The 26,106-nt window shown below is 37.7% G+C and overlaps 1 protein-coding gene across 2 annotated transcripts in view; it reads left to right on the forward strand.

Moving 5' to 3' along the window:
- Positions 1–24,591, forward strand: part of LOC143348266 (uncharacterized) — a 66,505-nt gene extending 41,914 nt beyond the window's left edge. The window contains exons 5-12 of one of the 2 annotated variants that reach the window (XM_076778286.1): positions 2,809–5,398; positions 6,375–6,573; positions 9,725–9,814; positions 14,971–15,138; positions 16,445–16,687; positions 18,135–18,401; positions 18,810–19,124; positions 20,652–22,252. In XM_076778286.1, the coding sequence (XP_076634401.1) occupies positions 2,809–5,398; positions 6,375–6,573; positions 9,725–9,814; positions 14,971–15,138; positions 16,445–16,687; positions 18,135–18,401; positions 18,810–19,124; positions 20,652–20,705 (3,926 nt within the window). In that variant the 3' untranslated portion in view covers positions 20,706–22,252. Of the gene's footprint in view, positions 1–2,808; positions 5,399–6,374; positions 6,574–9,700; positions 9,815–14,970; positions 15,139–16,444; positions 16,688–18,134; positions 18,402–18,809; positions 19,125–20,651 lie in introns of both variants that reach the window. The other variant, XM_076778285.1, reaches the window with a different exon arrangement.
- The last annotated feature ends 1,515 nt before the right edge of the window (positions 24,592–26,106 follow it).

Raw genomic sequence — 26,106 nt, forward strand, 5'->3', positions numbered from 1 at the left:
AATTCTCCACTCGTTTTGTCTAATAAATTCTCCCGTATTCCAAGATTCTCGATTCAAGAGTCGCGTAACCAAATTCCCGTTTAATTGCGACGGTAATGTTGCACTTATCGCGGCGGCGCTTCAGTCGCCACTCCAATGGCGTAGTAACGAGGGAAAAAACCAGTAATCGTCCGACTTCGATTTCAATCTACATTTTTAAACCGATAAATATCGTCTCGATTGCAATGTGCGTAACATTAGGCGCCATTACTCGATAATTTTAAAGATACATTCACCTATAACACTAATTAAGTAAGATAAAATTATATTTTATTTCTTATCGTTAAATAACTATTTCTTCTATTTTGGAAGATAAAAAATATTCGTGACAATTAACAGAAAATGTGTTTCATTTATTATTCTGTGCGGGAAGAAGTTCTTCCACGTATTATAGAAACTCATAAAGAATTTACCCCATCTTTGCTCGCGACTGCATCGAATTTCGTCTAAATTTGGCGAGCGCCAAATATTTTAACTGCGTTTCTGCGTTGCCCCAAACAGTTCGGAACTCGAGAGGCAGCGTACGATCATACTCGTACGCGTTTTCACGTAACCTGACCACATAGGCGGAGATCAGGTGTGCATACTTAAATCTTCCAACATAATCTCGAGGTCTGCTTAACATTCAGAGTCACGGGAGCGTACACACTGTTGCATACGCATTTTTCTCCTTCCGTTGCAGCGCGTAAAACGCACGGCGAACTGTATCATAGAGTCCCGTGAATTGCCGCGAAGCTGGCTGAGTAATTCTCGGCCAACCGGTTTTTAGATCCATTAAAAGCTTCATCTACGCTCCGTCCATTTTTATCGCGTCTTGCTCGTGAAAGTCGTTGTTGTCGATATCCGGTTCCCAACATCTCGCTCGTGGACGTCTTCTGACGCTATTGCGACTGTAACTATTGGCGAATTAGAAATCATTTTCTCGCCGTTTATTCAGAAATAACTCGGCGATTCACATCGGTTGACGCAATTTCATGATCAGGTTTCGCGTTCGTCTTTATCGAGTCGCCTGCAGAGTTTTCTTGGTAAACAGAAATTATATTTATCAATAAAACTAATTGACAATCTTTTAATACATATTGTGTCCGATATATATTGAAAAACGTGACAAATGATGGCACAGAAAATGAGGTTGGGTTAAATATGGGATTCTCGAATATGGACCATCGTATCCAACATGGCGGAAAGAGCTCAGTGGGTTGAGAAAGATGGTGGCAAATACGAGAATTATCGAGTCACCTACAGAGTTTACTTGGAGATAGAAACTATATTTATCAATAAAATTAACTGACTACCTTTTTTAATACATATTACGTCTGATATATATTGAAAAATATGACAAATGATGGCACAGAAAATGAGGTTGGGTTAAATATTCTCAAATATGGACTATCGTATCCAACATGGCGGAACTGATGGAGTTCAAAAAGATGATGGCAGATTCTAGAATTATCGAGTCACCTACAGAGTTTACCCGGAGATAGAAACTATATTTATCAATAAAATTAATAAACAACCTTTTTTAATACATATCACATCTGATATATATTGAAAATCATGACAAATGATGGCACAGAATATGAGGTTGGGTTAAATATTCTCAAATATGGACCATCGTATCCAACATGGCGGAACTGATGGAGTTCAGAAAGATGATGGCAGATTCTAGAATTATCGAGTCACCTACAGAGTTTACTTGTAGATAGAAACTATATTTATCAATGAAATTAACTAACAACCTTTTTTAATACATATCACATCTGATATATATTGAAAATCATGACAAATGATGGCACAGAAAATGAGGTTGGGTTAAATATTCTCAAATATGGACCATCGTATCTAACATGGCGGAACTAATAGAGCTCAGAAGGTAGGTTGAGAAAGATGATGGTAAATTCTAGAATTCTCCCATAAATTATGACGTTTGAACGATCGTTATACAACTTATGACGGCCATTAAACGCAATCGTAATGTAAGGAACGATCCACGATGTTGTTTATACGAGTTCTGAATACCTAATTTTGCCGTCGCTAGTCGAGTGTCGTATATAGGTTACAATTTCATCACGTTGCATCAGATTCTACGCCTTGACTAATACCCTCGCCTAAATTCGTTCTACTTTGTCCGGACTAGCCAATAAAAAGAAATTACAAGCTTTCAATACTTTAATTAGAATTCATCGTGCGTAATAAACTGTTACATTTAAATTGGATATTTAAAACAAAACTCGTAATTTAATTTCGTCGAGCGCTGTAAACTTTTACATTTATTTAAACTCGATATTACGCACGTTCTCGTCGATCGATCGGATTATCCGCAGGAAAGCAATTAAAACTGACCGACGAGCAAACATGTAAAAACGAATTTAAATAAATTTGCAATCCGAATTATCTCGACTCGAATTCTGTACGTTGCAGCTTCAATTTTCAACTGATTTTATAAACGTGTTAAAAACTCTTTTGAAGTTTCAAACCTGTACCGAACTATTGTTATTGTATCATTTATTAACGGGGGAAAAACACTTTAGTACAAGAGATATACATATTATCGATTCAACAATTTCAGCAAAACAATTAATTTACGATACCCTGCAAGGAGAATTTATATTTACATATTTTTTTTTTTATTGTACTGTGCTTTCCAAGCTCTCTAATAAATTTTAAAATATTCTTCGAAACGATTCCTGCATCGAATCTAGTTGGAAAATACGATTCATAAAATTTGGCGATCGTTTCCATTGTCAGCGTGCAATAATTCCGTTTCAGGCATATTTCTGCTGCTCTTCAGCACCGTGGCGGCGGACCCGATAAAAGAGCCATCGTCCTCGATCGCGGACAAGGTTCTCGCGTCAAACGAGTCGGGAACGTCGACGTCGGGGAAGAACGAAACGATCCCGAACAAAATACCGACGACGGACGAGGCGGAAGGCAACGAGGGACCCGTCGACTCGTACAACGCGACCAAAAGAGATCTCGAAACGGTACACGGGAGGCTTATCAAAGACGGCAAAGCAGAGGGCGAGGAGAAAGTGGCAACGTCGATCGACAAAGTATCCGAGGCGGAAGGAATAAGGTCGCGCAACGAAGTCGACAGGTCGTCGACCTTGGATTCGACTAACGGGGGTTCGAGGTTCGATGAGATCCTCTACGGGACTTCGGGAAAGAGCTCGAGCACCAAGACGGTCGCGGAGGACGTTCACAGGCTGTCCAGAACGAACGATCTGACCACCGCGACCGCGAAACCCGCCCTGGAAGAGTCCAGACTCGACGAGAAGGTAAACGAAACGGTCGACGTCAGCCACGGGACGAACAAAACCGTGAAAACCCTCGAGGATGTGGTCCACTCCGTAGAGGAGCTCGAAAGTTCCGCCTCGAAGCCCGAGAGAACGAACTCGACCATCGAGAAATCCATTCTCCCGGAAGAGTTTCCATCGAGGATCAAAAAGGCGGAGAACCTCCGACCTACGAAGAACTCGGAAGTGTCGGACTTGGAAAAGGCGGAGAACGACGGGTCAGTGTCGTTGATTAACGACACGAACGTCAACTACAGCCACAGGTACAGAACCTCGACGGAGGAGACGTCCATCGAGAACGCGAACTCGACGTTCCAAGATAGCTCGACTCGCGAATCTGGAGACCCCAAGGAGGAAGTGGAGGTCGTCGGTAACGTCACGGACGCCGTGACTCAGAGAGTGATGGAGCACCAGTCCCCGAACTCGACCAGCAAACGCGCGGAGGACCTCGAGGAAGCTCGAGGCCCCGATCGAAACGAGAAGTCCACCTCCATCGAGGAAAACGACAGACAAAAATCGCTGGAGATTATGTTGGAGACGTCGAGTCCCGTCCCCAGGGGCAGGACGATCGCTTTTTCAGGGATAAACGAGTTCTCCACGGCCTCCTCGAAGCCCTATCCTTACGCGAGGTCGTCCTTGAAGGAGGAAACGGAGGACGCGACCACGGAAGAGGCTTCCGCGTTGGAGAACACGATAGGCAGAGGCCAAGCCGAGGAGAAGTTCATAGTCACCGAGGCGTCGGACGTTCTGGAGAACAGCATTCAACAATTTAAACCAGCTTACTACGAGAAACCAGGCAACGAGTCGTCGACGGTTTCGATGACGATCCTGGAGGAGGCTGCGCCGACGAATCAGTCGGTCGTCGACGTCGGGAACGCTCCGAAGACGGTTTTGGGGGCCGAGGAGAAATCGACCGGCACGGGAAACGACGTTCCAAGATGGACGGAAGGTCGCGAAACGATCGACGGGAAGGGGAACTTCGACGTGACCGGGAACGGGATAACGGAAGTCAGCTCGAAACCGGAGACTGCCAATAAACGAGCTCACGAGGCTCCGTCGCGAGAAGCGAATTCCACGACAAGACCGCAGACGGACGTTCAAACGAATGCGGAGAGCTCGATGTTGATCCGCGAGACCCTCAACGCCACGGAACAGTCCACCGAGTATCCGTTGATCAAAGCAAACGCTTCGGAGAAACCGATCGCTTTGAGTTCGGATGCAACTACTTTGAGAGCACCGGAGACCGTCACAGTCTTGCCAGCAACTGTCGAAGACGTCTCTAATGGAACCAACGAGATCCCCTCGGGCGTGGGTGGCACCTTCAGCCCCGACAAGGCCTCTGCTTTCGTACCCACCACCACCAGCATCGAGTACGAGTTCGTTGGTCTCTCCGAGACGACAGCTTTTCTCAGCCAAAACGTCACCGAAGAAACTCCAATTTTGGGAACATCGAACACGACTGTACCAACTGTTCAGGACCTGAAAAATTCCTCCGAGGCGTCCACGATCGGCGAGACGACAGCCGAGACGGAAGTGCCCAACGTCGATGATAGATTCTCCAGCCTCACCGATCAAACGACCCCCCAGTCCTGGGAAGAGTTCACGACTCATGGTGTCTTTGAGGAGCAAACTGAGTCGACGACGGAGGATGTCCAGAAGACCAGCGTGACGGATTCCTGGACGACCGTGACGGAAGAGGATGCCATCACCGGAAGGACCGAGCAGCCAGACTCCAAAGATTCTCAATTGACGTTGAATGTTACCGAATCTACCATGAAGGCACCGGTAATAGTGGACGAAAGCACCACGGATGCTGTTCGAGCGACTACTTCCAACCCCTTCGCGACCGGAAGTCTTCAGCCAAGGGTCCCCGTTTCGATTACCACGAGCACTCCAACCACTTCCGACGTCACGATGGAGACGACAGCTGACACGAAGATGTCCGCCGAGGAGATCACGTCGCTGGTTCGCATCGTAATAAATGGGAGCTGGTACGACATGTGCTCGAAGATCGATCAATTGAGACTGACGCTCGTCAAGCTTTTGACCATCGGGATGAACCAGTAAGTTTTAACGAGATTAACCCTTAAGTCGACTCTCAATCTCAACTGAATTGTTGACCAAATTGGTAAATGAAAATCAACTTTCCTTGGAAGCATTTAAAAAATAACTAATGCGGGATTACATAAATTTTCAAATAATTACATTTACATATATCGTACAATATTAGTTTAAACTTGTGGTGTAATAATCCACTTAAGGGTTGAACGTCTCTGCAAGATCGATTTTTCGTGATTTTGTACGTAGGGTTGTATGTGTCCCACGTTGCAACGATTTCATTTGTCACGTATGGGTTGTGATATATGGGATTGTAGAGATTTTTGGAAATTTGGTTTAGTAGAAATGGGAGCTTTGTAGAGGGTTGCCTCGATAAAAATTTATTATAAAATGCCTTATGAATCAAATAAAACGAAATTTTTTATTTCTAATATTGTTAACTGTTACTATTGACGTCTCAAATTAAAACATGTTAAACATAAAGCTTGTCTAGAAAATTTATAAAACAATTAACTTTTATAGTAGAAAAATTTGAAACGTGAGAAAATCGAAAATATTTATTGCTACGTGGGACATCAGTCACCCATGTGACGATTGTATCCTTGCATGATTTTAGAAAATACTCGATTTAACAACGAAAGTATTAACGTGTTCACTGTCCGGTCTCTCACCGGCGTATCTAAACGCGTGGCGCTATGACTCACAGACAGTGAATCATAAAGTATGATTAAATCGAAGCATTCGACAAACATCAATTTTATTATTGTTTTCACGTAACAAGTAACCTTTAAACCGCGTTTAAATTCTCGAATTGGACGAAACACCCGGTACAAAGCTATTTTTCTTTGCCTTGCCTTCGCGTTATATCGTCACGCGTAGCTCGTAAAAGTTTCCAACACGGTCAGATAAAGATAATTTCCGTTGGACGTCGAAGGATGATGTTTAACAGACAGTGACATGTGGCCGTGTCTCGCATTACAGGTCGATTTCCGATAAGCAAATTATATTTCACCAAGATCCGTGCCGTGAATCGCCGAGCTCGACGCCGACGCCGGCGGACATGCTGCCGTCCATATTGGTTTACGTCGTCGACAAAAATGGGAAGTTCGACAGCGCCATGACAAACAGTTTGCCCGGTTTGTACGAGGAATTACAGAATCGTGTACAATTCCCGATCTCAGTAAGTCGATACGCTTTAATTATTACCATTTATTGTTCTTTAACGATCGTTTTTTAAACCAGGAAGTTTCCATTTCCCAAATTTTGTTGTCGAGAAAATTTCATAACATAATACGTTCCGTCGGCGAGAAAATACCATCCTAAGTTTTCAAAAATAAAAATCATAAAATCGATCAAAAGGTGGTACCAGTAGTAGATACTCAAAAAAAGATTTTTTTAAACCTTTTAAATACTTTTTGAAAAATACTCTTCTCTTTATTTCTTTCTGTGACTTATTTTAAAGTACGACTGAAAAATATTGTCTATTCTTTTTCTAGACATAAAAATTGTTGACACGGAAGTTTCAACTGGTAAACATTTTTGTTTTCGATAATAGAGCAACGGTAGATGTCTTTTAGAATGAACTATTTGATTCCAACAATAAAATTTAGTGTTTTTGTTCGAAGTAATAATGTAAATGCATAAGGAATCGATAGTTGTCGACAGGATCTGTCAGCGGATTGTATTTCGTTGGAAACATAAACTCTAATAACGGTGATTTTCACTTTTCTCCGAAAAATGTGCTCTACTGGCGCACTATCGACTACTGGTACAATTACCTTGTATCAGATCGAAACAGGAACAGTGAAACTATCCAAGATAATAGATTCCGGTATCGATAAGTCACGACTGGTAAAAAAAAATGCTCTTTTACGTTGCACAAGATAGAAATGTTTTTAATCAATTCTCTTTTTCGATTGGAGCACAGATAATGAAACTCTTCGGTCTGATAATTGTTCATTATTAGACGTAATAATAAGATTTGCAACAGATTCTATTTCACGATTATATTATACAGGGTTTTCGGCCAACCCTGGGAAAAATTTTAATGGGAGATTCTAGAGGCCAAAATAGGATGAAAATCAAGAATACCAATTTGTTGATGGATGCTTCGTTAAAAAGTTATTAACATTTAAAGTTCCATCCGTATTGAATTTTTTTTTCGAAAATGCGTAGGATTTCGGGGGTATGTCTAATGACTAAAAATGATTATTATTGGCCCCCGCAACCGAGAATAATTTTTTTAAAATGATTTGAAATTTTTTTTTTCGTCGAAAAAAGGCACCTAGCCCCCGTTGATTTTACTTAAGAATTCGTTTTTCATTTTTAATAAATTTGTTTAACGACAAACAGAAAAGTTGTGTGATACTTTTTTGTAGGTAGCCTTGAGCTTTACTCCAGAAAAAAGTTTCGTTGAAATGTATTCATTATTATAGGAGTTATAGTTGTTTGAAAATGGGACCACTTTTATGGGGCTTTTCTCACTTTACGGTGTTATGGAAAAACTTTTCGAAAATTCTTAGAATCTCTACATATTTTACGCCAAAATACGCGTTGTTTGAATTTTGAAACATTAAAATCGTCCAATCCGTTCAGGAGTTATGCCACTTTAAAGATTCGCATGAAATTTCGGGGAAGCCTCAGATTAGATTTTCAGTTAAGAATTTTTTTCTCGAAAATGCGTAGAATTTCGGGGATATGTCTATTGACCCCCTCAAACAAAAATAATTTTTTCAGAATGATTTAAAATTTTTTAATTTAATCTTGTTAATAACTTTTTAACGAAGTCTCAGCCAAGAAATTAATATTCTTGATTTTGGTTTTGTTTTGGCCTCTAGAATCGCTCATTAAAATTTTTCCCAGCAGTGAACGAACACACTGTATATGGGTGTTCAATTACAATTATTTTTGGTCATTACACATACCCCGAAATCCTACGCACTTTCGAGAAAAAAATTCATTACCGAAAATCTAATTAGGTGCCTTTTTTCGACGAAAAAAAAAATTTCAAATCGTTTTGGAAAAATTATTTTTGGTTGCGGGGGTCAATTACAATCATTTTTGGTCATTACACATACCCTCAAAATCCTACTCACTTTGTAGAAAAAAATTCGAGAAGATGTGAAATTTTTCGATGGGAAAAAAAAATTTCAAATCGTTTTGGAAAAATTATGGTAGGTTGCAGGGGTCAATTACAATCATTTTTGGTCATTACACATACCCTCGAAATCCTACTCACTTTCGAGAAAAAAATTCGAGAAGGTGAGAAGTTTTTCGACAAAATTAAAAAATTTCGAATTGTTCTAAAAAAATTATTTTCAATTGCGGGGGTCAATTAAAATCATTTTTGGTCATTACACATACCCTCGAAATCCTACTCACTTTCTAGAAAAAAATTCGAAAAGATGTGAAATTTTTCGACGGGAAAAAAAAATTTCAAATCGTTTTGGAAAAATTATGGTAGGTTGCAGGGGTCAATTACAATCATTTTTGGTCATTACACATACCCTCGAATTCCTACTCACTTTCGAGAAAAAAATTCGAAAAAATGTGAAATTTTTCGACGGGAAAAAAAAATTTCAAATCGTTTTGGAAAAATTATGATAGGTTGCAGGGGTCAATTACAATCATTTTTGATCATTACACATACCCTCGAAATCCTACTCACTTTCTAGAAAAAATTCGAAAAGATGTGAAATTTTTCGACGGGAAAAAAAAATTTCAAATCGTTTTGGAAAAATTATGGTAGGTTGCAGGGGTCAATTACAATCATTTTTGGTCATTACACATACCCTCGAATTCCTACTCACTTTGTAGAAAAAAATTCGAGAAGATGTGAAATTTTTCGACGGGAAAAAAAATTTCAAATCGTTTTGGAAAAATTATTTTCGATTGCTGGGATCAATTACAATCATTTTTGGTGAATAGATATACCCTCGAAATCCTACCCACTTTCTAGAAAAAAATTCAGTACGGGCGGAACTTTAAACGTTAATAACTTTTTAACGAAGCCTCCATCGACAAATTAATATTCTTGATTTTCGTTTTGTTTCGTACAACTAAATGAGGGTATTGCTCTACAAACGGAATGAATTAAACGTACTTAATTTCCATTATTTATTCTGCAAAAAATCTCTTATTATTTTTCTATACACTTTCGTTCTCGAGTTATTTTAAAATTAGGAGTCTCTAGCTTCCGTAGAGTTTGTGTTGTAAATAAAAAATTAATTTGGATGTCGTACTTAGACAAGTAATCGATTCGTATAATATAGTTAACATATTCCGGCCGCTTGACCCACTCTTTTCAGATACACAGCTTTCTTCTGGTACAGGAAACTATTCCGGATTCCGGAAACGCGATCGCAGTCATCGTGGTCTCCTCGGTCGCTTTCATTTGTCTGATTCTTCTGGCTGGACTTCTGGTAAGAGCACTTCTTCCATCTCATTTTTTTATCCGATGAAAATCCGATAGAACGTACTTAGTTTTTGCTTCTTTTCTCAAACGTTCGCTTCCGTTCGAAAGCTACGAACAAATTACGTTTTACGCCGTGATTTTTTGCTCCTCACAGATCGACATCGATCGATAAACAAATTTCGTTGGTTGTGAAAACACGTTGCAATCGAATTATATTTACCATCCGATCTTCAGGAGAAATTCAATTGATCTATAACGTAACGTGCTTTCAAAACTATTTTTACAAAAGTCACTCGAAGCGAATTTTTGATCCTGAGCATCGCGTTTATTATAGCTGTAACAATATTTTGCATCTTCGACTTAGCTTGAATATCGCGTTCGTTGAAAGTTTTAATTAAAAGCGGTTGCAAAATTGATGAAGAGATACGATCTTGAAGCTAGCCGCTAATTAATACACACCGCGATAATAAGATAGAACGCTTTAATGTTTGCTACATTTTGAATATCAGTGCTATTTATAGACTCCTAATATTACTCGTTACTCGTTAAACGAACGCAAAGGTTCCAATTATAAAGTGAAATATTTCACGGGTACGTATATTGATTTGTTCCGTCTACTTATTAATTAAAAAACATATCAAAAACTTTCGAGCGTTCTGTTCTATCGTCGCGGAGCAAGTAATGATTTCGCGCCATTTTCTGAGACCGGGAAGATACTTTATCCACGATACCCGGAGAACGATTAATCTCCTACTTTTCTCGAGAGATTTTTCACGAACACATTTTCGACGAGATCTGTTGATGTTCACCGCACGCTTACGAAACCGCACCTGTCGTCACGAAACAGTATTGTCCAAGGAAGGAACTAATGAAAGAAAATTTAGATGCGCAGGTCCGCAAAAATCTATGTTCTCTGAAAGGCCTCGTCGTACATGCATTAAGCTCATTTCGTATGGTGTTACGTATCCATCCGTCCACACTTGTGATTTACTCCCAGTGTACGTAACAACGAATGATAAATAAATGTGTGTGCGTCTCGTGTTGTATCGCTTTTCTTGGCCCGGGAACGATGTAACGAAATTTTACAGAACAATTTTGCAATTATCAAAGAATATATCTTTAATTTATGGTCGATAGCGTGTATTATTGTTTTTCTTTTTCTCTGCTTTCAACATCCGCACATGCTGTTACACGTTGTTTTTGTAAGATGTAATCGTTATAGTTCGATTGGTTGTAAACTATCACCCACAGTTATTACCATTACCTTTTTCCTGATAGAAACAATTTTTATTTAGAAAACTTTTATATTAATTTTTTGATTGAACAGTTTTTATTTTTCTGATAAAAACGGCAGATCCTCCACTTACACACACCGAAAGCTCATGGATACATATAAAAAAGTATTTGATAAAATTTCCGTAGCGTGTCAAACAAATTTATTAAAAATGAAAAACGAATTTTTAAGAAAAATCGACAGGGGGTAGGTGCTCAAATTTTTCGGCGAAAAAAAAAATTTCAAATCGTTCTATAAAAATTATTTTCGTCTGCGGTAATCAATTACAATTACTTTTGATCATAAGACATACCCTCGAAATACTATCCATTTTCGAGAAAAAAATTCGAGAAGGTGTAAAATTTTTCGACAAAATTAAAAAATTTCAAATCGTTCTAAAAAAATTATTTTCGTTTGCGGGGTTCAATTACAATCATTTTTGGTCATTAGACATACTCACGAAATCCTACCCACTTTCGAGAAAAAAATTCGAGAAGGTGTAAAATTTTTCGACAAAATTAAAAAATTTCAAATCGTTCTAAAAAAATTATTTTCGTTTGCGGGGTTCAATTACAATCATTTTTGGTCATTAGACATACTCACGAAATCCTACCCACTTTCGAGAAAAAAATTCGAGAAGGTGTAAAATTTTTCGACAAAATTAAAAAATTTCAAATCGTTCTAAAAAAATTATTTTCGTTTGCGGGGTTCAATTACAATCATTTTTAGTCATTAGACATACTTACGAAATCCTACCCATTTTCGAGAAAAAAATTCGAGAAGGTGTGAAATTTTTCGACAAAATTAAAAAATTTCAAATCGTTCTAAAAAAATTATTTTTGGTTGCGAGGTTCAATTACAATCATTTTTAGTCATTAGACATACTCACGAAATCCTACCCATTTTCGAGAAAAAAATTCGAGAAGGTGTGAAATTTTTCGACAAAATTAAAAAATTTCAAATCGTTCTAAAAAAATTATTTTCTGTTCCGGGCGTCAATTACAATCATTTTTGGTCAATAGACATACCCACGAAATTCTACGTATTTTCGAGAAAAAAATTCGAGAAGGTGTGAAATTTTTCGACAAAATGGAAAAATTTCAAATCGATCTAAAAAAATTATTTTCTGTTCCGGGCGTCAATTACACTCATTTTTGGTCAATAGACATACTCACGAAATCCTACCCATTTTCGAGAAAAAAATTCGAGAAGGTGTGAAATTTTTCGACAAAATGGAAAAATTTCAAATCGTTCTAAAAAAATTATTTTCTGTTCTGGGCGTCAATTACACTCATTTTTGGTCAATAGACATACCCACGAAATCCTACGTATTTTCGAGAAAAAAATTCGAGAAGGTGTGAAATTTTTCGACAAAATTAAAAAATTTCAAATCGTTCTAAAAAAATTATTTTCTGTTGCGAGGTTCAATTACAATCATTTTTAGTCATTAGATATACCCACGAAATCCTACGCATTTTCGAGAAAAAAATTCGTGACCGAAAATCTGATCTGAGGCTTCCCCGAAATTTCATGCGAATCTTTAAAGTGGCATAACTCCTGAACGGATTGGACGATTTTAATGTTTCAAAATTCAAACAACGCGTATTTTGGCGTAGAATATGTAGAGATTCTAAGAATTTTCGAAAAGTTTTTCCTTAACACCGTAAAGTGAGAAAAACCCCATAAAAGTGGTCCCATTATCAAACGACTATAACTCCTATAATAATGAATACATTTCAATGAAACTTTTTTCTGGAGTAAAGCTCAAGGGTACATACAAAAAAGTATTAGACAAAATTTCCGTAGCGTGTCAAAGAAATTTATTAAAAATGAAAAACGAATTTTTAAGAAAAATCGACAGGTGCCTAAATTTTTCAACAAAATTAACATATTTCAAATCGTTCTAAAAAAATTATTTTCGGTTGCAGTGACCAATTACAATCACTTTTGATCATTAGACATATCCTCGAAATACTATCCATTTTCGAGAAAAAAATTCGAGAATGTGCCGAAATTTTTCGACGAAAAAAAAAATTTCAAATCGTTCTAAAAAAATTATTTTCAGTTGCAGGAGTTAATTACAATCGTTTTTGGTGAATACACATACCTCCGAATTCCTACGCGTTTTCGAGAAAAAAATTCTTTACCGAAAATATGTGTGGCCAGAAATGTTGCCTCGCATGCTTTTGTTTAAAACATCATAACTCCTGAACGGATTGAAGGATTTTAATATTTCGAAATGCAAACAACGCGTATTTCGTATACCTCGTCTGTGGTATTGTCGAACCATAAGTCACAAGTCCCTCCATCGACGCCGCGACAAATGAAACTAGCGTCTATTTTGCAATTGATCTTGTTTCGAAAGCGATTTCCGTTTGTTTGCAAAGCGTGCTAGCAAAAATGTCGCCGTTCGCGGTGCGGCGACGTCGTCATCGTTATTATTAAACGTCCTATTATGCCCTCGTCGCGAAAAGGAGAAAGGAAAACGTGGATACACGCGTATCGGTTCGATCGCGGTACGAAAAAAAATCTCCCTCGTCGAGCGTGAAATCCTTCAGAAAACGGCGATCGTTCGCGGTTTAGCTGGCGACGGGAAGAAACGCGATGCACTTGGGCGCTTGCAGCGAATAAAAGGTATAACGCTCGTCCTTGAATCGGCGATTAGATCGTGCGACGATCGCCGCTTCATTGGTTTTTGCCTTGCGTATTCCATGTACGCGACTCTCCCGGTGTTGAAATCGTCGAGACGTGCTTCTCCCGTCGAGACATGGCTCCGTTGTAAGATCCACGATAGTTTCGGTATTGTTCGTCTTCGATGCAGGGACAGGCAGTGTGAAATAACGGGATGCAGCGTCGTTATTCGTTCGGATGATGTCGCAACACGCGAGACGCGAGTTTGTACGTTTATTGCTTTCTGCAATTCTTGCAGGCTCTCGTCGAGCTGTCCGGGTTCGCGGAACAAATTCTTTCCATCGTCACCGTTTGCCCTTTCGAACCTTTACATCTCGGGCCTTTATACCATTGTGGCGTTGCGTCGCTGCTGGTCAGGAACTCGCGAGATTCTCGTAAGAGGGCAGAAAAGGAGAGGAGGGGGCTCGTTTCGACTGGGCCTGCTAGTGGACTCATCAGTAAGGCTTTCTAGCAGGCCCAGCCTTAGACGACTGGGATATTAGGAAATCGAGGAATGTACTGTCCAGCGATGACTTGATGGCTAGGCACGCTGATTGGTCGTAGCGTAATAGCGACGCATTGTCATTATTGTGATGTGAACAAAACGTATAGGGACAAAGTAGGATAGGACAAGACATTGGCGTAACCGACGCTCAAAATACTAGCCGTGAATAGGAGAAAAATGTATCTTTCGTGGTTATGGAGACCCTACTACCTCCAGTAGAGCCTCTCCAGTTGGAATAAGGCGGCGCGAAGACCTTCTCCCCTTGCCCTTACCCCGTTTAGTTTGTGGGTGTCTAGCCAACAAGTCATCTCTGTACAGTACTTATATACACACAGCAACCGAGGGGTCGTTCGAGCGCTTGTGAGAGCGTGACCCCTCTGGTGGCGAACATGGGAGGCGACACTATCTTAGATGTTTCATTTAACATTAGAACTATCGACAATTATAGCGAAGAAATGTTTAGAATTTAAGAATACAGCTTTTGCACACTCGCCTCACGTCGCTAAACTTTGTCGCATTGTTTTGTTTTCCCGGGTGCTTGGAGCTTAATTATTTCCATCGTCGAACGTATCGACCCTGTTTACAATTCGACGATCGCTGTGAATTTAGACGTGTTTTTACTTCGAGACGCGTTACAATGGCGACGAAACGATTAACACGCGGAACGGAGATTGTTCGCGTTGAATTGTTGTAAATAGTACGAAACTGTTTGCAGTTTATAATGAGGAAGAGGCAAACGAGGTTCAACTACGGCGAACGATGTCGACCAGTATCCTTGGACGCTTATAGCGTCGACAGCGTTTCCGCGTACAACAGCGTGAGACGCAAAGGCGTGGCCAGATCTTCGAAAAGGAGCTACGGGAATCCGACTTTCGAGGATTCGGTAAGTCTCAAGTTCTTTTTAATTATTTTCATCGGTTATTTCGTCTCGACAACACGTTCACTGTCTGTGACCCGTGTACGGGCCATATCACCACGCTATTGGATACTCCGCTGAGAGACAGGACAGTGAACGTGTCGTTAATTTATTTCTGATCCCTTCAGATGGCTAACTCTCAAATGGTGGCCAGAATTTAATGGTTTCCATGTCAAATTTAATATACAATTCTGATTATTTGTGAATTAGAAATCCATAATTGAACTTTCAAACGGATAAACTTAATAAAATTTCTAATAATAATGTAAGAACGATGTTATAGATGTATTACTATTAAATATTACTTCGCGGATAGTAACATTTTGCTTTCCAATGTTTCTTCTGTTTATAGCATTCGTTTAATTCGTTCTTGTAAATATAAGTTAATCGTGCAGGTAAATTATTATAAATTATATCTTCGTAGTATTTGCTTTGTTGTTGTGCAATAGTAATGTAAATATCATATTATGCTTTAGTTGCAAATTCACTGCACTTTTGTAAAGTAGTACAATTCCCTCGTGCTAATTAACAACTCGTAGCCTAATGTAAAATAAATTAGTATTTGTTTGAAATTGCTTGAAACGCTTAATTATGATTTTTAGTTACATTTTTGCGAAATTGTTATAGTTCGATTGGTTCAAAACGCGTACAACTTCCCCTATGAGAAGTTCCTAACTTTCAAAATATCAGCCATAGCTATTACCATTACTTTTTTTCTTAGCATAAATAGTTTTGAAATGTTTCGAGTAAAGCACCTCGTTAAATTACGTGGAAGTTTCAATTACATTTGCAAGAATATATCGTAATATTGTCAGACCGTAAGTTCACAAGTTCCACGACGACAAATTCAAAATGGCGTTCACTCCAGACAACAGACGCGGCAAATTCAAACTCGAATTTCTTGAAAACTAGGTTTTAGGGTTTCGTAATATTGTCAAACCATAAGTTCACAAGTTCCAAGTCCCACCATCGACGCCATGACAGATACAAAATGGCGGTGACCGCAAGACAAGAAGCGCGGGAAATTTAAACCTTCGCTTAGGGGGGTTAATTGACTGTTTAAAATTCAAAACGGTTGGGGTCGAACGCATCGTAGGAGCCCCCGTCGTTTACATTTGTCAAACCGTGCTAACAACTTTAAAACCAATCGTGAAAATCGAGTTTAGAGCGTAGGACGGCTAGTCGCGCGGTAAAAGCGGGGGCGTAACTCGATTAGCGTAGCGATAAAAGCTTCGAAAAGGATGTTTCTGCGAACGATGTGTCCTGATTGCAGAGCGCCATACCGTCCCACCCCTTGAATTTTGCCGGGCTTTCATCTTTCTGTAACGACACTAACGCGATCAACGAGGAATTCTCTGGTATTCCGCAAGTTTCGGCGAAAATCGACGAGCTGCCACTCGGGGCGGAAGTGAAGAATAGATACGCGAACGTGATACCGCTTCCGGAGACGAGGGTGCCTCTCCAAAAGATGAACAACAATCCTCTCACGGAGTACATTAACGCCAGTTACGTCAGGGTGAGCATCAATACGTTTCTATTTATTAAAAACCCTTCGTTTATCCTCGAATTTCAATTTGAAATCAAAATTCAACTTGCAAGGGAACCCTACAGATAGCAGGTGCAAGTTATAGTACATACCTAGCATCAAAAAACCCTGATACGTTTCTTCGCAATGAGCCTTTGTTTTCGAGATATTTTGATTAGTATCCAGCACCTAGTAACTGAAATATTTAACATTTTCGAGCAAAGTAAGTTTCGAGTAAGTCGATAAAGCAGATAACTAGGAAGCTGTAGGTAGTAGGTTCGAATCTCCACTGTTATTATTTTTTTTTTGTATCTTTTTAATACAACTTTTAAATAAAATCATATTTTACTTTTTCATTTAATGTAGAATAAAAAACATAAATTTTTAATATAAATATAGAAACACGGTAATAAAATAGCAGGTGTATGGACATCGTTGTTTTTTTTTTTTTGGTTTAAAAATCAAGAGTAACAGTAAAAGATACTGAAATTTTATTTGTTTCGGAACTACGAGTGCAGATGAATCCTTTATGCGCTCGAAACGTGCAGTTAACGAAGCGCGTCAATGTATCTTGAACGATCCTATAGCACAGGTAAGAGTTAACGCAGCGTTTTGTCTGCATGAGAAAAGGATGTTGCATAATGCATTACGAAGAATACGAATGCCTATTGCATAATATCCAAGCACAGCAACATACGGAAGCGGGACGAACGTTAACACGTGTTACCACTGAACGATTACGAACTTTAAATAATGGCCTCATAACAGCGGGAATGGTAATTGATCGTTCTTAAAGCAATCAATTATCCTGTTATTATTCTCGTAACGACATTATTGGTCGCGATTCTATCAATCAGGAATATTAAACGTCCGATTGGACATTTAAGCGTTAAACTAATTCTGTTCGAAATTATGAATATCGTCGAAATGTTATATTTTAAACGTTTCAACGCGTGCCTCGATTAATTGGTATTTAAGCATCGGGACGCATCGAGTGCGCCAAAGCTTATTGACCAGTTGTAATTAACAGAGTCTCGTTAATCGATAATATCGATAAATATCGGTACCTCGGGCATAACGTGTTTAGTATGCATAATTAATTGATTCGAACTGAAACCAATTCCCTTTGAAATGTGTGAATTATATTCGGGCATCGATTCCAAATTGTTCATAAAATTATGTTTCGTTTGGTAATAACGTTGCACGTAACGATCGAGAGTTCTTTTCGATGTAAATGGCGTTGCATCTAGAAATCGATACACATTGGGCGATAATCGAAGGTCTACGATGTAACCATTTTTTAAAAATGGCCCCTGCAATGTTTTCATTTTAAATAACTTGTTCGTATAGGAATAAATGTGTGATAAGGAAAAGCAATGTATCGTGTTAAATAGAAGGGGGTTGTTTCATGAAATTTTAGAGAATTAATATTTTTCAGGGGCCGAAGAATGCAATGAGGTACTACATAGCTTGCCAAGCGCCAATGGAGTCGACCATCACCGACTTTTGGAGGATGATCTGGGAACAACAGTGCAAAGTGATCATCATGTTAACCGATCTCGTCGAAAACGGGGTGGAAAAGTGTACAGAGTACATTCCACCCTCGGAAATAACCGATTGTCACCGGTTGTACGGTGACTTCCAAGTCACTCTGAAGAAGAGGGAAACCAAAGAGAAATATGCCATTTCAACGCTTCACTTAAAAGTAAGGGACAAGTTTCCGAACATTCTCAACGCAGTCTTCCAAAACGGCGCCTTAGAATTCTAGTATTCCATTCGTGTCGTCGATTTCGAAGGTTGAGTAGGATAAAAATTTAAAAAAAAAATGGCTACATGAGATCGATACTTTAATTTATTTTGCATTATCTTCCATGGGTTCAGCTGACATAATAATTCAGTTACGCCCATGCCTGATACAAATTTATATTTAGACAGTAACGACGTATACCGATCAGCTTATCGCGAATCACTTTGTAAATCGAGAAGCGTCGAATAACAGATTACGAAACGTTTTCCTTAAATTAACGCCTGTATATTGGTAACATTACTCCCTTTTTAATATCATACGTTTACATTTTGAAACTAACGCGTGGATTTTGTTTTTCTTTTTCAGAATTTGGAAAACAATACGTTCCGAGAAGTGTATCATATTTGGTATTTGTGGCCTGTGAACGGCGCACAGTCTGATGGGGCAGGCTTGATAGCTGTGCTTCTGGAGGCGAGGGCTCTCCAGAGAGGGGGCCCTGGACCCATTGTGGTACATTGTAGTCCCGGCACTGGACGCACGGGAACTCTAATAGCTCTTGACCTAGGAATTAGACAATATGAGATTACGAGGACTGTGGACGTGCCAAGGGTCGTTTACACTATCAGACGGGATCGTGCTGGGGCCGTGCAGACGAAAGAACAATATGCCTTCATCTACAAGGTCATTTGCATCATCTCATTTTACACTCGACAATTATTTTTCTACTTTTATCACTTTCTCTAAGGAATTATTATACAGGGTGATCGGCCACCCATGGGAAAAATTTTAATTGGGGATTCTAGAGGCCAAAATAAGACGAAAATCTAGAATACCAATTTCTTCATTGAGGCTTCGTTAAAAAGTTATTAACAATTAAATTCTAAAATTTCAAATCGTTCTGGAAAAATTATTTTTGGTTGCAGGGGTCAATTATAAGCATATTTGGTCATTAGACATATCCTCGAATTCCTATCCACTTTCGAGAAAAAAATTCGAGGTGTGAAATTTTTCGACGGAAAAAAAAAATTTCAAATCGTTTTGGAAAAATTATTTTCAGTTGCATGGGTCAATTACAATTATTTTTGGTCATTATACATACCCTCGAAATCCTACTTACTTTCGAGAAAAAAATTCGAGAAGGTGTGAAATTTTTCGACAAAATTAAAAAATTTCGAATTGCTCTAAAAAAATTATTTTCAATTGCGGGGGTCAATTACAATCATTTTTGGTCATTATACATACCCTCGAATTCCTATCCACTTTCGAGAAAAAAATTCGAGAAGGTGTGAAATTTTTCGACGGAAAAAAAAAATTTCAAATCGTTTTGGAAAAATTATTTTCAGTTGCAGGGGTCAATTACAATTATTTTTGGTCATTACACATACCCCTGAAATCCTACGCATTTTCGAGAAAAAAATTCAGTACGGCCGGAACTTTAAAAGTTAATAACTTTTTAACGAAGCCTCCATAAATAAATTGGTATTCTTGATTTTCGTCTTATTTTGGCCTACAGAATCCCTCATTAAAATTTTTCCCAGGGCTGGCCAAACACCCTGTATAAGGATCTATCGCTCTTATTGGCAAACCTGTCGATACTTATTTTTGTACCTCGTAAAAATTAGCGTCGTCTGGCGCCAATGCGTCAATGGAAGAATCGTAATGGCGTCACGTTCGTACCAATTTGGACGAAAAGAATTGCTTACCATTCACAATCCCCTCGAAAAAAACGCTACTGAAGTGGCTGCATCCAAAATGGCTGGCTTAAAGTTATTAAATTCGTTCGTTAATTAGTCTTCTGTCGATCTAGAAACTCTGTTGATAGATTCGAATTTCTGAATGGAACGAATTCACAAGGATCTATCGCTCTCACTGGTAAACCTGTCGATACTTATTTTTGTACCTCATAAAAATTAGCGTCGTCTGGCGCCAATGCGTCAATGGAAGAATCGTAATGGCTTCACCCACGTTCGTACCAATTTGGACGAAAAGAATTGCTTACCATTCACAGTTCCTTCGAAAAAAACGCTACTGAAGTGGCTGCAACCAAAATGGCTGACTTAAAGTTATTAAATTCGTTCGTAAACTAGTCTTCTGTCGATCTAGAAACTCTGTTGATAGATTAGAATTTCTGACTGGTACAAATTCACAGGCGAACGTAAATTAGTTTATGGATGGTAGTATACGGTTGATGTTTTCTTAATGTTTCAGGCGCTGAATTTGTACGCGACCAAACTTGCCGGCGGTGTGTTGGACTCAACGTGAATCACGGAAAATTTCTAGATCCTCTCTCGATAAATGTACCCAAGTCGGAGCAGGGAACTGCATTATCGTTAACTGATAAAGAAACGTCACCCCGAAGGCGATAAGAGTCACGAGATTATGACACGCGAGATGCTATAATTACCTGAATAGGAACATACGCTAATAATTGAACGGGAGAAGGTAACTTGTGATACGTGGACCACTCTGACGATCGTATTTCGCTTTAGATTTTTTTCTTGATCCTCTCGGAGTCCGATGATTTCGATAATAGAGATTCGAGATGCCTGCGTTTATCTACTCGTCCGTTGCCTCCGGTCGGTATTTCATTTTTTTTTTTAATAAAATTCTTACGCAGCTTTCGCGAAAGTTCTACTTAAATCATAGATTTATAAACACAACTTGTGCAACCGAAGCATCGACTGATCGCTATAAACAAATCGATCCTACTTATGTGATATTTAGAGTATCTCAAAACGATTTTTAATGCTTCGATATACTTGGTCTGAGCAGATCTACTGTCCAGGGATTAGAAGTTGCCAACCGAGTCTGACCATGTATAGTGTAATCTACTTCTCACAGATCTTGAATTTATAGGAGATTATACTAGAACTAGTCAGACATGCCAGCCAGCTTCTCGTCGTTGCACAGTAGTAACCTACACAGGAGTTTGTACCATTATTTTACACTCTGGATGAAAATCTATCGTCATCGTCATCGATAAAGATTATTAAACTCCGTCGTAATTTGGGGAATTCTGTTCCACGCATTGTTCAAATACTCTTAAATTACTTAAAACCAATACGAAACGAATGTGGTTTTCGTAAAGAATTTTATGACCAAGAGACAACGACGAGGCAATATCTAATTTGTGTGAAACATGGGAACCGAGAGGCAAATATTAATTTGTGATAAATGAACCATCTGTTGATGATATTCAGCTTCGTATTTCTTAAGCCTGTTCGATTTCATACGACTCTTTCTACTATAGATTTCGTCTCCTTTGTCAATACTTTAATATACATGTATATGAATTATATATATATATATATATATACTTATAAATAAAAGTAATTAACTATAGCTAAATATTTAATGTTGATATAATACGTTGGTAGCCGGTAGCGTTATTTCGAAAAGGCTGTCGTGGAAAACGATTTCATTTTATAAATATTACGTAACGAGAATTATACGACGAAAAATGAAATACTCGAAGATGAGGGAAACGTCTATTCTTCGAGATCGATAAACATATGTATTTGTATCGTTTATACGTGTGCATGTTAATTATTCTTTAATATCATCACCGTTTAGCAATATTAGGTTTGTAAGAATTCAGAGAAATTGCAAAATCGATTTCTTCTTCTTTTCTTCTTCGAAACTAGGTATTATCGTACTATTGTTGTTATTGTTGTTGTTGTTGTTATGATTGTACAGATATTTTGATTCGTAGCACGTCGCTCTCTATAATTGTACATAGAAACCAGAATTAAGAGAATTAATTGTATTTCGGTAGATTTCGATTAAAAATTTATTCCTTGTTTTGCAAATGTTTTTTTTTTTTGTTTTCGATCGTCAATCGCCATATTCTTAGGACTTCGACCACGTTCGCAGAACGCATTATCCCGTAAATTTTGTCGACTTCGTTGGACGCAGCGTTTTTTAAAATGGAGGGCGTCTCGCGATCGAAAAACTTTCAAAGAGCAAACGAAATCATGCAGAATTTTTCTCCATCCATTTCTTAAATAATTGCAATTATTCAGAAAGAATTGAAACATAATTACAATATATTGCAACGTTAATTTCACGTTTTCTTTGTTTAACAAAACCTATTATTAATATTAAGACTTAGATTATGATTGCACCTGCAAAGCAGAAAGTTTAAAAAATTTATAAAAGCACTACATTCGATTGAAAATACTCTTATATAAAGGCTAATAAAATTAGTTTGATGATCGTGAAACGTAAAATAATCGACAAAATCTACGGAATAATTTAAAACGTCACCGATATGTCTTCTGTGAAACCAAAATCACACTCTAATCGATAATCGATAACAAATTGTGTATTCCAATCGTGAAAAGTCACGTAAAAGTAGCGAGTGGAGGCAAGGACTAAAATTTATATAACTTTGCAATCGAATGGTCCATGTTTGTAGAAAAAGGTAAACGAATATGAGGAACACAGGGTTAATTTGTAGTTGTCAGCATCGTTATTTATAAACACGTAGGGAATTGATCAAAAAAGCATTTTTAGAAATGTAATTTGATAGGCGTTAAAAAAGGTTCAAGTAATTTTCAAAAATTGTATAGTACATTACCCCAAGAAAAATTTTTTCAAATTAATCGTTCAACGGGGCCACGGACATCGAACATTTATAATTATCACAAGATTATACAACAATGATAATTTATACGCGTGACCAAGCAAAAATCTCGTTAATATTTCATATAGGGTGTTCAGCCATCCCTGGGAAAAATTTTAATTTAATTTTAATGTATATCTATAGACCAAAATTGATTGTAATTGACCTCCGCAACCGAAAATAATTTTTCCAGAACGATTTGAAATTTTTTTTTTGTCGAAAAATTCAGGCACCTACCCCCCCTGTCGATTTTTCTTAAATATTCGTTTTTCATTTTTAGTATTTTTGTTTGACGCCCTACAGAAAAGTTGTCTAATACTGTTTTGTAGATACACATGAGCTCTGCTTCAGAAAAAAGTTTCATTGAAATATATTCACTATTGTAGGAGTTATGGCTGTTTGAAAATTGGACTATCGTTATGGGGGTTTTCTCACTTTACGGTGTCAAGGAACAATTTTTCCAATATTTTTAGAATTTCTACATATTCTACACTAAAATACGCGTCGTTTGCCCTTTTAAACATTAAAATCCTACAATTCGTTCAGGAGTTATGCGACTTTAAAGATTCGCATGAAATTTCGGGGAAGCCTCAGATCAGATTTTCGGTCAAGAATTTTTTTCTCGGAAATGCGTAGGATTTCGGGGGTATGTGTAATGACCAAAAACGATTGTAATTGGCCCCTGCAACTGAAAATAATTTTTTTAGAACAATTTGAAAAATTTTTTTTTCGCCGAAAAATTTCAGCACCTTCACGAATTTTTTTCTCGAAAGTGAATAGGATTTCAAGGATATGTCTATTCACCAAAAATGCTTATAATTAACCCCTGCAACAAAAAATAATTTTTCCAGAACGATTTGAAATTTTTGAATTTAATTGTTAATAACTTTTTTACGAAGCCTCCATCGACAAATTGATATTATTTTGGTCTCTAGAATCCCTTATTAAAATTTTTCCCAGGGTTGGCCGAACACCCTGTATATCAGTATGAATATTGCCACGAGAAAAAAGAAACCTATAATCATTTAACGATCTAGAATTAAAAATTTAACACTTAACGTCGAAGAAATAGGAATGTAAGCACAATGATCTCATTTGCTAAAACTTGGAATTAAGGAAAATTAATAAGCTTTTCGATATTAGCGAGGAAACGTTCATCAGCCATTGTTAATTAAGATGATTTTTCTTTCGATCGAAAACAGAAAACGATGTTCTCGATGCGTGAGATTCGTTCGCCCAACGTAAACGAACATTTTTTACCATTTTCCAAATAGTATTATGGACTAAAAAGGTGTAACAATATATATTAGTACGTTCGTCATACTTAATATTATAACTGTTAACTAAGTAACGTATAGTCATTGTGAAATAAAACATCTCTGTACGATGTCATTAAATGTATATCGAATGTGGAAACAAATAAGTATCGTCTATCTTAAAATTTAAGACGTTCGAAGCAGTCGATTAATTGGAACCAGTGTTGATGCGCCAAATAAATTTAACCATAATAATTAAAAAAAAAAATAGGCTTTCAGAAAATTTATACACGCGTGTTCTTCGAAAGATGATTCATACTTGAATCCATTGTTTAGAGAAGTTTCTATACAATTTATTATCATCGACGACAGACTTTTTTTCTTTTAAACATTATGAATGGACAGGAAAATTATAATCTCTTCTTAATAATAATACTTAGTGTATTTCGTGCATCAAATTAAGTTAGAACACCAGATATCAGAGTTTAGCTATATTTAAACAATTTTCGATCAACTAGTAGCCCTAATTAAAATTTCCTCGTTGTGATAAAACTGTTCCCAAGAAGTATGCTTGCTCGAAGTTTACGAGACCATCCTAATACGAGAGACCAACGTACCAAAAAAAAAAGGGAAATAAATGTTTAATTATATAGGTGTTTAGATATTGATATTATAAAGGATACCTGTATGTATGTTTAGAGAAAGTTTAGGAAACGATGGGTTTGCGTAACGAAACCTTTGGGAATGGCGAATGAACATGCAGGCGACTGTGTCGGAAAAACAAGGAAAAACGGATGTGTATGTGTCGATGTGTACGCCCATCAACCTACGATGTAAGAACAAACGTGTAATTGTATTATGGAGATTTAAATCAGACGAACGAACCACGTTAACGAACGGTGTTAAATGCAATTCGACGCTGCTGCGTTTCATTTTGACCAACCCCCATCAGTCTCGAGCAATTGAAACTGTTTTCATACGAAACTCTTCGACTCTTTCGTTGATTAGAATATATCGAACCTAATTACGAACTATTTATTCGAATAATACATCGAGTACATCGATCGTGCGATTGGAAAAATTCGAATTTCTTTTTTTATGAACGTTGGATCCATTTAAATTGAATTTGAATTAAATCGTCTCGAGTTTTTAAATTACCTCGAGTTATTCGAACAGATTCAGTTGGTTCGACTATACGAACTAATCTTAATTGGCATAACTTTATTTTTTATCGTCGAACAATTCGAAATAGAGTTTCTCAGACTATCAAAGGGATTTTCATCAAATATTTCTACGAGTATTGTACTAATAATGCTAAATAAATCAACAACACGATTTTCGTTATAAATATTCTAGAGACATTTTTGTTTCGCGATACTAAATAGATCAGAAAGTATCGAACGATTATTTTTCAGAATTTCAGGACGTTCAGTAACTTCTTAGGATTCGATTAATCATTTTTAAAAGTAAAAAACAAATTCCTCGACGCATTATATCGACAATTGCGTGCGTAAGACCATCTATTATTTTCACGTTAAATGCACGATTGTTGTCAGCAGCGAAAAAACAAGTTTTTCAATTTGCATACGTTTATCCACGCTCAAACTTGGACAATAAATTTCGTGAAGCCTACTGTCAATTATTTCTCGCGTTTAAAAGTATTATTCGTGATTATTAGCTCTGTAGTAATTATTGTGTGTCCAAAAACTACGATGAAATGGTAGTACTTTACTCTTAAATGTCCAAGAGTTGCCTATAGTGACAAAATCGACGAAATAATACT

This window comes from Colletes latitarsis, chromosome 11, assembly GCF_051014445.1.
Source record: "Colletes latitarsis isolate SP2378_abdomen chromosome 11, iyColLati1, whole genome shotgun sequence".
NCBI lineage: Eukaryota > Metazoa > Arthropoda > Insecta > Hymenoptera > Colletidae > Colletes > Colletes latitarsis.